The 12534-nt window shown below is 39.4% G+C and overlaps 1 protein-coding gene across 11 annotated transcripts in view; it reads right to left on the bottom strand.

Annotated features, from left to right (window-relative positions):
* Positions 1–12534, bottom strand: part of WNK1 (WNK lysine deficient protein kinase 1) — a 90441-nt gene that overhangs the window by 34892 nt on the left and 43015 nt on the right. For 9 of the 11 annotated variants that reach the window (XM_085049375.1, XM_085049378.1, XM_085049376.1 and 6 more), the window contains exons 5-8: positions 6917–7005; positions 5955–6174; positions 5409–5745; positions 4117–4301 (exon numbers count right to left, since the gene is read on the bottom strand). In XM_085049375.1, the coding sequence (XP_084905501.1) occupies positions 4117–4301; positions 5409–5745; positions 5955–6174; positions 6917–7005 (831 nt within the window). Of the gene's footprint in view, positions 1–818; positions 1077–4116; positions 4302–5408; positions 5746–5954; positions 6175–6916; positions 7006–10791; positions 11158–12534 lie in introns of those variants that run through there. The other 2 variants (XM_085049380.1, XM_085049379.1) reach the window with 2 other exon arrangements.

A 12534-nucleotide genomic window follows, 5' to 3' on the forward strand; every position in this document is an offset into this window, starting at 1 on the left:
GTTGGAGTCAGTAGCAAATATGCTGTCCAAGACAAATGGCATTTATGACTTTTTCAAGTTGCTGTTTCCACATTGTTTACTTTCTCCCCAGCCTCTTTTGTCCGGAAAAGCAGCAGCAAATTTCCGTATTGACCGATGCTAATGAGAAGGTCCTACAGATGTACCAGCTTTCCATTGTTCTAAGCCTGGTTCCATTTACTTCATTTACACAAAAATGCTTCTCAAAACTTATTTTGTGTAAACTGAAGCTCAAAATTGAAAAGCAACTACCCTTCTGTATTGCAAATTATCTTGCATCTGACTTTCTGAGAAACATGAAGCTATGGCTTCTTCCCATTAAGAAGCAAATGAAGTGGCATTTCTGATAAGAATTTACAGAAAAAACCTCAAAAGTATTCATACTCGAAATATCTAACATCACTACCACAGCTAACCAAAGCTTTCAGAACAACCAGACACAGCAATCAGGCTTTAAAAGCTGGTTGTTTTGTGCAGGAGTTCATTAACACTCAGTGTTTACTCAGAAGTTGAAAACCAAAAGTTTTCTGGCTTAAGGTAACAAGAACTAGTCTTCTCTTTCTCTCCTGTGGTAATTTACATTTATACTAACCTAAAATTCAAGAAAATGGTCAGCCACTGTTTGATCGTGCTTAAGTGTACTGCTTCATAGAAACAAAGAAAAATAACAAAATCAACATTCCAGCAGCACAGCATAAAGAATCGACTCTTCAATTTCTCATTTTAAAAATGCCCAGAGCCCAGGATGTATTTAATGATAACTTATCTTACTGTGCCAGGAGGCAAATGGTAACACATACAGGACTGACAGAGAGGGAGGGCAGGCTGGAGCGTCGATGCTTGCGTGGAGAGGCAGAGTGCATGGGCAGGACACTTTCCAGGGCTTTAGAAAGCTTTTCTGCAAAGGTTTCTTCAGGGACAGTCCGAAGGTAGAAAGGAGAAAGAGGTGCAGACAGCGCTGGTGGTGGGGTGCAAGGAGCACTGAGAGGGATGCAGGACATACAGGGAAGAGCAGGAAGGTGGGGAACACAAACTGACATGCTACGACCACGTTGAGGCTAAAGGAGGAAAACAAAAGTTAAGAATTGAACACTTGGGAAAAAAAATAAAAAAAAAGAACAACAAAACCAGCAAAAACTATAATGAGGTAGAAAAGAAATGAAGACACACAATGAGAGGCCCAATATTGGCTAATATGTGGTACCACAAGATATGAGAATGCTGAATGGATGCCAACACACACTGGGAACAGGCTGTGTGCACCTCTGAGGACCCAAGCTTGCCCTAGGTTACTGAGCACTGTGGGAAGCTCCCTAGCACCCTTGGAGAAACGTGTGGAAGGCAGAGCAGACAGAGAATATTTTCTCTGGGGCCACAGACACAGTCCACACTGTGTGTACTCCAAGCATCTGCTAGTCTGACAAATAAAAACTTAGATACTAATGAGCTTTCAAACCTTTATCACTTTTTAGAGTAAATGTGTGTTTGCAGGTATCACCTAACCCAGTTCCTCTGCCTGAATTATGTGAACTAAATGTATGCAGCTGGCTCTTTATTAACTAAAACATTACCGTAAAAATTTAAACACTACACCCTCTACAACATCAATTGTGGAAAAAAGTCAGTTTAATGTGTGGAAAATTCTGTAAAATTAGTCTTAGAAAAGCATTTTCCAGATGGTGGCCCAATAAAAGCATCAGGATTTTGTAATACTGCCACAATCCAGAAGGCCACAGGTCAAAATCCAACCAAATCAGAAGAAAGAGAATAAAATTCTATGGTGGGATCTGCATTTTTTGTTTGGGGGGTCTGGTTATTGCTTTTTTTTTGTTGTGTGTTGTATTGTGTTTTGCTGTGGGTTTTTAAGTGAATGGAAACATGGTGTTTTTAAAGAGGCAGTATACACTTCTAATGGATGCAATCCACAATATCTTAAACTAATTAAAATTAAATACAGACCTCCAGAGAGAAAACATCAAGATATTCAGTGGAGATCCGACTTTCAAGATTTCTGTTGTGAGAAATCTTGCTAGACTGATTAAAAACTTGGGAGAGAGGTAGAAAAGAACTTAAATGGTTAACTAAATACATCTTCATCTATTCCAAGGCAGTAGTTATACATCATTCCTCACTCTGATTTATCTGAATAGTTCAGAAACATCTCCACTGATGGAGACTACAATACTTATCTATCTTTGTTGGTTATTACAAAAAATCTTTCCTAAACAGTAATTCCCTGCTGCAATTTAGGCTTATCATTCCTTATTCTAACAATATTGTGATCTGATTAGCCTCCTACTATTGCACAGCAGCCTTTTACAGCTTTTTCTCTCCTCAAGCTTATCTTTCATAAACAACTATTTCAGTCTTCCCACATAAATCACTTTTTTTTTGGTTCTCCTGGGTTTTTTTAACACTCTCCTCTGAATGTTCTCCTAAGCCACCACCCAATTCACTCAGTCAAGGGGTCCAGGATAGACTTACCAATAGCCAAGAGCAGAACTACAGTTTCATATAATGCAATGTTTGTCTTTTTCATGACAGCATGATGTTTTTGACCATGTCCAGCTTGTGGTCCAATGTAATCCCTGACTTTTTTTTAAAATTTGTTTTGCAAAATGGTTGCCTAGCCAGTGGTTACTTATTATGTACTTGTGTAGCTGATTATTCCAGTTTAAGCATGAGCCTTGTTCTTGTCCTGATCAAATTGCATTCTAGGATTCTTTTTAAGGCCATTTCTTCAGTTGTCAATGTAATTCCAACCTGTCAGCCCCTTCCCAACACAGGCTTTGTAGTTCCTGGAGCTCTGTCAGCCTCCTGGTACCACTGTTGCCATCATGCAGCATGAGCACATTTCCACAGCAAACTAACAGCTTAGCTATACCTCTATCAAATGCTTGCTCTCCCTCCCCTTCTCAAAAGGTTATGGTCTTTCAAACTGGAAGCCAACCATCCCAAGAGAGTGACATGGCTTCTGCTCCAGTATGTGCCCACACCCCAAAATATGGCTCACCCAGAAGAGCAGCTTATTGAGAGGTAAGAACTCATCATCAAGGACTAACAATACCACACACCTCAGCTTAAGTGTCATTGAAAAAGATGGAGATGTTTTGATTGCAGGTGACAGCAGCCTGTTTGCCAAAATCCTAGTTACACCAGTGATTCTGTGATAAAGCCTACAACCACAGGTACCAGAGAAAGTGAGGACCCTCAATCTTAAGTGTCACATCTTCTCCTTTATGGTATTACTGCATTATACCATAGTGTCTGCCTCAGACTTGGATTTTTATTTGTGTAAAAAACAAGCGACAAGGGAACCACTGAAGACAATATAAAAGTAGCAGAAGTTCTACTCCAGAGTTAGAATAGACTTCTGCATACTCTCTTACTCAGACCTAAAAACATACCAAGGGAAAAACATACCAAAATAAAAGGGCAACACAAATGAACATAGTAGGAAAAGTATTTGTGCCCAGTGCAGACTTTCCAGGGAAAAGGAATACGCATGATGAGCAAATCAACACAAGCTAGAAATAAACTGGGAACAAGGATGTGGGGTCTTTTCAGTCTGGAGTTCTCACATGCAACATTCTGTAACAGTTAAAGAAGTCTTACCTGCAAAATCTGTAATCAAAGCCTCACAGAACACACACAGCAATTTCATACAGTGGCTTCAATTATTCTAATCCCTTTTTCAAACTAAACCAGCAGCTTGATCCCTGGTAACTTCATATACACACACCACTTTCCCAAGTGAGATTAAATGCTTATTTTCATGAGATAGTCTTGTTCTGAGGATGTTGCTTCCATCCATAAGAACAAGTAACCCATCATTCTGCTTAATTGAAGCCAATATTAAATAAAAGCTTTAAAGACAAAGATGCTCCTGCACATTTCCCTCCCCTCTAAAATCAGTCATCTTGCAAAAAAAAAACCAACAAAAAAAAATAATCAACCCTGAACTCCTCCCATGCAGAATTTGTATCCTACACAAAACAAAACATGGCAGATGGCCTGGCAGACTTCCCTCTCACCTTCCAACAGACACACAGAATCAAGTAACTCCATGCACTTGCAGTTGTGTCAGGTGTGGCTTACCGCTGCAGGTGGCTGATATCCTCCATGCTGCTGGGACTGCACTTGGCCAACAGAAGCTGTGTATCCCTGGACTGCAGTGCTTGAGACTGACTGGTCGTGCTGGGAACCATAGGACACAGTCTGCTGACTGCTCACAGATTCAGTGTACACAGATGACCCCTGGCCACTGTCAACTGTCCCATCAGCTGGAAAAGTTAAGGAGAAAAAGCTGCATTTCAAGAACTGCAGTCTGGATTCAAAACTTGAAAGATACTGTAATTGATCAAATATTAAACTGATGTTTGTGCCATGTCCTGTGGACCTTTATCAGCATTTTACCTCTTGAGTATTTTAGCTGATTTAAAAATCGTTTTATTTCTACTCAATACAGTAATTTATTATCAATATGCCTCCCCCTAAAACCTTGAAACAATTAGTCATTTCAGGAATTCTTTGGGAAAATATTCAATAATAGATCCTATTTCCTACAAAAGGCTAGACTAGAAATAGAAACCTAAATTCCATATTGGTATTTATATTCTTTCAAGGTTTATTATTATATTTTAATTTTAACAGACATTTAAAACAGGTGTGTTGTGCTGGCTGGCAGATGCACCATGTAGGCATAGTAGGGAACCATGCATAATAGTCAGATTAAAATCCCTGTTATTGAAAAAGCAGACAGTAATTTGCTTTTTAACTTCATCATTCTAATATGGAAGCTGTCATCTACCATCATTATTCAAATACTGATTCAAATGCTGGATGGCAGAAGAGGAAAAGACAAGATTATTAATTCATCTTTTCATGTAAAGTACGTAAAACAGAAAATTAAGACTTTTCAGAAAGCAAATTATGAGCTGAACGACTTGTAGATTAATCTCATTTCCATTTTAAACATAAGTTAATAAGGATTCAAGTAAGTGGTTTTAATAGCTTTATCTGCACTGGTGCAACAGCATACAGCCTTCTGTAGGGCCAGAATATACTGTCCCTATAGGAGGACAGCAAAAACCAGGACACGTGTTCATGCTTTAAGTGTCCCAGTTAATTCAGTATACTACCTTGAAACAAAGAGAAATGATTTTGTGCTAAGACACTGGACTGTGAATTGTGCCAAGCTTTGCTCAGCTAAGGCAAGGAATGAATCCTAGGTTTTTGTGCTTTCTAGTGGACTATTGTTCTTCAGCAGACAGCAATGGCAGACAGCACCATCCTCAGATATTTACTGCTATACCCACCAAAAGTGTAAGACTAATGGGAGGAACAGTGGAAGTGCAAGAGTTCCTGAATAAAGCAACTGGCCCACTTACAAAGAACAGATATACTGGGTTGCTGGAACTGCAGCTGTTGGTGTTGATCAGCTTCTGGCTCTTCAGGCTCCACTTGGGTAGAAACTGATGCTGAAGCAGCAGGGACAGGAGCAGCACCAGTGACAGACTGGGGATGCTTTGATCCTGCATGGGAAGCACTTGATGGCTGCTGCTGCTCCGGCTGCTGCTTCTGACCACCTTCTTCCTGAAGGATGTTCTCCTGCTCTTCCTGCACCGACTGGCGCTGCTCTCGCTTGCGCTTAATGAGAGACACCCTGTCCTTGATAGCCTTCGCCATCGTCTTGTGATCCCCTTCACAGACATAGCCAGACTCCACCTGAAGGAGGACACAGCCACACAATTCAGCCTGCCACAGCCACTGCTGGAGTGCCACAACAAAAGCTACCACTTTCTGGCAATAACTTGTTACCTACACACTTCTGAACCCCTTTACTTCTAGACAGTAACAGCAGAAGCAGAGGCTGACAGACCACATTTCACTGTCAAAGAACAGCACTACTTGCAGAGCTTTGTAAGGCCACTTACCATTTCCTGTGCTACATCCTCTGGGACATCTCTTTCTAAATCAAATGAAAACTCTATTGCCTCATTATCTTTATATTTGCCCTTGAGTTTTTTGATGTCTTCAATTCGCAGCCAGAGTTTAATGGCAATTTTTTCTCCATCATCTTCCTCTGCGAGTTCTACCCGTACTCCAGTCTCTTCTTGGAAGAAAGCATGATTCAAAAGGTCCTTAATAGCATATCTAGAATATTGGGAAAGAATGTAGAAAGCACATTCAGTTATCAGGTTTTCGTAAAATATTAAGGAATATCCTTGCCAGATGATCCCCTGATTTACTATATAAGTTTTACACTGTTTTGAACCACCTCATATGCATTCTGTCTGGCACAATTAGAAGCTTTGTCCCGAAGGTACAAAAGAGGTTTACATCCATACAAACACATCATTAACAATAGCAGTTTGCAGCTTAAACTAAATGGCAAGAAGTGCAGTTACAGATTTCCTGTAACAGTATAAGTGAATCACTTGAAGTAAAAGTCATCTTGCAGAAAATATGGATAAAAATGAGCAGCAAGAATTTAAAACTTACAGTCCTCAAAATAACCAATCATACCAACAAAATCAAAGGGACAAAAAAAATCCCAAAAAATTACGGAACAACCAACCAATCCAAATACCTGGAAACCCAGAAGGACTGTCCTCCACTATTTTGGTGACTAGGTCAAAGTTTCAATAAAAGCAATAAAATTTCTGATTAAACTGACATGGATTGTTACTACAGCATTTGCACTTTTCCTCACATTAATTCTCTAAAACAATCACTGAATAAGAATCTACCAAAAAACAGAAAATGCAGAAGTAATCCTGGCTTCCCAACTTTCATCAGAACAAATACAAACCCAGGAACTAACTGGATTTGATATCATCACAGATAAAGGACTCAGACAGCAATTAATACCTCTATCTGAAAAGCAACTACTTACCTTTCGCCTTTGTTCTGCCGAATGCATCCCTCAATAATCTCCTTCACTTCAGGGATTGCTACTTTATCGAAGCTGGCTGGCTTGACACCCTGAAACACACAATAACAACTGAGAAACTGCAAGCCCCACTTGACTGAAGTTTTGATTATGTTTAAAGACCACCTATGTCTCCTCTCTAGATAACTGACCCAAATAACTAGAGCAAATTAAGGCAGTCTGACCCCAGTACCACTGTTCGTTTGTTAGTGATTTTTGTAAATGTTCCACACACACCCCTTCCCATTTCCCAGCTACATTTCTGTAACAGAAGGCATTGGCACTTGGGTTCTCAACTTAGGATAAAAGAACTGTTTAGTTTCCATGGAAGTTGTGCTGGTTAGAGGGAAGTGCACAGACTGGACTGAGAATGGAAGGAAATGGTTCCTATGTAACACTAATGCAGGAAATTGCAGGATTAATTTAACAGTCTTCAAAGCATTCTGTTGCTTCCCAGAACGTTTCCAACCTGCCATTATATGAAGTAATTTTTTTACAGGAAAAACCTTAGCTGAGGATGATCTGACTGGATCATTAAATAACTTGTCCTATGTTTAAAAATGAAAAAATCCCAACTTTCCTGTATCTTTGCTCTTCCCCTCAAGACCTCCTATACCCAAACCACACTCCTGCATCACTGCTGTTCTGAAATGAAACGTTCTACCAAGGAAATGATCTTAACAATAAAGGTCTGTACAAAAGCCCTTCCACAATACACAGCAACCCTTTTTCCAATACATGCTAAAGCCACACCAGGAAAGCAAACCAAAATCTAAATAAGATCAACCAACTAAATCAGTAAAAAAAAATGTGCCAGGAGATATGACCATCTGGGAATTCTGCAAAACATTTCAGGCAGAGAGCCAAGCTTCATCACTTAATCATGGCCAAAAGCTGTATTTTGGGGCCAATTGTCCACAGCAACAAAATCTGGCACTCAATTTTACTTGATTCAGCCTTTAGTTTCAAACTCTGTATTTAAGATAGCAGAATGAGAGAAGATGAAGACATGCTGTTCAAATGTTTGAACAGAGCTGCTGTTTTCAAGCCAAACAATCCTGAAATTATACACCTGATACATCTGACCCTGTGTCACTGGTAAATAACAACTAAACACAAAGTGAAAACCATGGCTCTGAAGTGCAGAAATAAATGAAGTAGCAGTAAAAGCACTGTGATTTGTGCCCTAAACAGAAAGTACTTCTCCCAATATCCTACAAAATACTGGTGACATCAAGACTTGATCCTTCACCATTCCTCTATTGTGAGCAGGAAACAAGTCTTGAAACAGAAATGTGTGAATGTGAACCCCAGTCTTTGCAACTACTGACCTTGTACTCGGAATTCTTACAAGAAAAAAAAAGAAAAGCCAACACAAAAACCCCATACCACAGAAAGGAAACAATTTATTTGATAAAAACCAGTATGCTCTTATAGCAGGAAGGTTATCTATTTCTTTGGTCTAACATTTGCCCTGGGGGAATTCTAGCAATTGAAATTCACAGAACTGCAGGGTATACTGTGACTGGAATAAGCACTGAAACACAGGCAGTCAGTGAACATTCGCTCCATGCTTTTAGAAGCTTTGCTGACCATTAAGAACATCAATGCCTCAGGTGATAAGACATCAGACCCAAGTTTGGACAGGTAAATTCACAACTGTTACCTGGCCTTATCAGAAACCTCCAGCTTTCAAGCAGGATAACACAGAGCTCTCCACTCTAAAGGGATTTATAAAACTCTGCCCATATAGATGACTTTTCAAAGATGCTCACCTTTCATTATGACCATGCTTAAAATGGTCCCAAAAGTTCAGGTTCATATATGTATTATAGGTATTTCTATATGTAATTAAATGCTCTCCTGTATAACATACATACATAACCTGCTTATTGCATATATTTCTATCCAAATTTGCCCAAGTTTAACACATGCAAGTCTCCCAAACAGCTCAAGCCTCAGACACAGCAGCCTGCATTGACATTCACTGACACCATGGCAGCAGAAGGATGATGTCAGATCTGTGACAATCTCATTTCAGAAAAATAAAAGCTAACATGAGGAAGACAACTGGTACAGGAAAATATCAGCATAATGAAGCCAGAAGATGATTTTTTCTTGTTAATTACTGTACCACATGCTCTGTTCTTGCACAGAGCCTGAAAAGTTAAAGCTAAGGATAGATTTATCTCCCCAGATACTCAAGTTCACCAGCTTTTCAAACCCGTTTTTTCCCTCCTCTAAGCACTAATGGAAGTGCCAAACCTTTACACAACAAGACAGAGGGTACTATAAATGATTAAAAATCAATAAATCAGTGAACTTTTTTCCACCCAGAGTTGCCTACACACCTTAATCTGCCATGACACAGAAGCCCAAGGGAAACCAGGCTCTGAAATTCACATAACCTTGATGTGCCCTTAAGAGTGCATGAGCTGGGCAGCCAAGCATACCTTCAGCAGTTTCTGAACCCAAAGGCACTCAAGGAAATGTTAAGCCAGCCAGTGTTTCCTGGATTTCCCACACTTAAAATGGTCACATTCCTATGTGTCTCTCCTGGTGCCCAAAATCCTTAGAAGAACTACAGGACAACTGAAATCTCAATCTACTACTCCTATTTCTCAGTGGCAGTTTATTAAGAACTAAATACCCAAATCCCACTAATATTACTTCTGAGTTTGTTAAAGAAACAGAAGGAAAAGCTCTTGCAGAGAAAAAAAAGTGTAGATAAGTGTAACAGGCACACATGAAAATCTAAATTTTCTCAAGCTACCATCTAAAATTGCATGAACTGGCAGTGCTGCTGAAAGCAAGAGCCTCCTCTTCTCTATTTCCCATTCCCACACCCGTGTAATTTCCTTTCTTCTGCCAGCAAACATTTATAAAGTTGCATAATGAACCAAATCACAGCGTGTATCACACTTGAAACAAATCCAGCCAAAAAAAGGCTGCAGCAGCTTCCAGTGAGCTGAAGTTCCCTACAGTGCTGCAGGAGCTCTCAGCCTTACAGAAGGACAGTCAGGGCAGAACTGCTTATTTTGAAAGAAGCACCAACTTAAAATAAAAACCACTCAACACTTAGATTTTGAGAACACCTCTAAAATATGGATATATATGTAGGTAGCCACAGACGCAAAACTAAAAAGTCATCTTACAGTCTGCAATTTAAGCATAAAAAAGATTTCATATTTCACTGACCTTACATGTGGTAAAGCTTGTGATTTTATCAGACTTTAACCAGGTGAAAAAATGTGTCCCAAAATTCAACATCTATATGGTTATTTGATCAACGAAAGCCAAGTTAGGTATTCTTAAAAACACTACATTTCCAAGAAATTTTAAACCCACAAACTGTAAGCTATCCAGAACACTTCTTCACAATTTTTGCCTAGAAACACACAGTATTTTGCACTAGTTAGATCACCAGGTTACTGGGTCAGTAGTTTAACATCCTGGTCTAACACAAAAGATACTGAAAATATCATTTACTTCATCAGAGAAGATACAATCAATGCTGTGTAACTTCTACAACAAATCAAAATTAAGGCAGATGAAGCATTACATGCCCTCAGACATTTTAAATTTAAGAAAATATACTTAGATTTGGAACAAAAATAGATGTGGAAAATAGAAGAATCAATTATTGCTCCAGCCTAGCTGGACAGGATTTTAATCTATATTTTAATCTATATTTAATCTATATTTAAAAAGCTACATGGGAAGAAGTAAAGACCCAAGCTAGACAAATGGAAAGCAGTTCAGCAGATTTGTCAAGAATTCTAACTCACCTCCAAAATACTTTTCTGCATGCACTGGACAGAGCTGAAATTCTTACTTACCTCCTTAGCACAATCCTTGTGTGAGCAGCAGCAACAGTGGGAATTAACAATTAAAAATATGGGACAGATCTCTCTCTTTGTAAAATCCATCAGGAAAAGAGAGACACACACACCACAGAGTTAGCAAGGTGCTATTTTCTGACAGGACTCCACTGGGCTGTGGATTTAACGCACAGCAGAAGGAAAGCAGACATCAAGGTTAGAAGGGAGCATTGTTTTCTGACACCTCTTGTTATTTTCCAACTCCAGTACATGAGGCTGCAAGGAATTCAGCTCAATATCTGCTTTTCTCACTCTGATACTGAATAGGAAGAATTGATATAAGCAAGAGGTAAGCGAGTCCCTTTCTGCCTGCCCAGCCAGCTGCAAGAGGAGGAAGAAGTGACAGCAGAGACATCCTTTACTTCCTGCATGTCCCCGCCCTCCCCTTGGCTGCTCTGCCTATTCTCCACCCAGCTTTTCTGCAAGGGTTTAAGGCTGTGAGTGTAACCATCATCCAGTTCACTCCTGCTGAGCAGAAGTACCACTCTGAACAGACCAAACAGGGTTGCCCACACTAGTGCTGTGCAGGGGAACGAAGGCAGCTGCTGCTTCTCCTCTCCTTCCATGGAGCTACAGCAGTCTGCAATTCAGTCCTAACAAAACTCAAGTCAGCACTAAGATAATATAATGCATTTGGCTACCAGTGGCAACACCATCTAATCACTTTCACCTTTTTCCTTAATGTAAGGGCACAGAGATTTGAACACGATTTTCAAACTGCTGGACAAAGTTAGAAAGCTGCATTGTTGTTTGGTTTACACCATGTGAGCACAAATAATGCAGAGTTATATTTTCTAGTACCTCTCGCTAGACTTCAAACCTCAACCTGAAGTTTGACTTTAGTTTCAAGCAGTCATTGTAAAATCCTTTTATTTATAAAATAAGCTGTCTGTAGCTTCAGGTTTTGGGTTTTTTTTATTGTAAGGACGTAAGGAGCACTGCTAAGAAAGATCACACATAGCGTTTTAAAGATGAAGTTAGCAAACTAATCTTGACAAACCAGTGATAATAAACTGTGATAAAATTCAATTCAGAATTATCATGATCACTTTTCACCCCAAAGTAACATACTCAGTTCCTCAAGTATATCACAATTATATTAATTATTATTATGAAATCACAGTAGCTTTTTTATAACATACACCAGCGTTGCAAAACCAACATTGTGCACATTTAATTAAGGCTACACTTTTCTGGGGTACATGGCATGACCTACAAAGAACATGAAGCATTTTTGACAAGCTGAATCTACCTATCACAGTCTAACCACAACTCTTGCTTGGTTCTTTTCAAAGATGCTATAAGAGCCTGAAAAGAATTCTACAGTAACTGATTAATCTTCTCAAACAAAATGTTCTAACACTGCAGCCCAGAAGCTAAAAGCACCAGCAGCAAAGTCAAATCACACAAACAAAGTAATTAAAGAGTCTATATTTCCTCTCTGCTAAGTTGTTACCATTCTAGTTCCAGCCAGTCCCAGGCTGCCACAAACCATTAATTCAGGAATTCAGAGAGTATGAGTGCAGTGGAAAAAAGATCCTACCTCCTTCCCCCAGTCTCAAAGAAGCCCTCGGGCAATGGTATTTATAGTTTAAATTGGTTTACCCCATGATCTCCTAAATTTCACTACCTGCAATTAGTTACTTACCCAGCCCTCAAAACCTGCATATTTAACCATTTCTGCATATTTAACCATTTCAC

This window comes from Lichenostomus cassidix, chromosome 1Ab (assembly GCF_008360975.1).
Source record: "Lichenostomus cassidix isolate B80296 chromosome 1Ab, HeHo_3.0, whole genome shotgun sequence".
Taxonomy (NCBI): Eukaryota; Metazoa; Chordata; class Aves; order Passeriformes; family Meliphagidae; genus Lichenostomus; species Lichenostomus cassidix.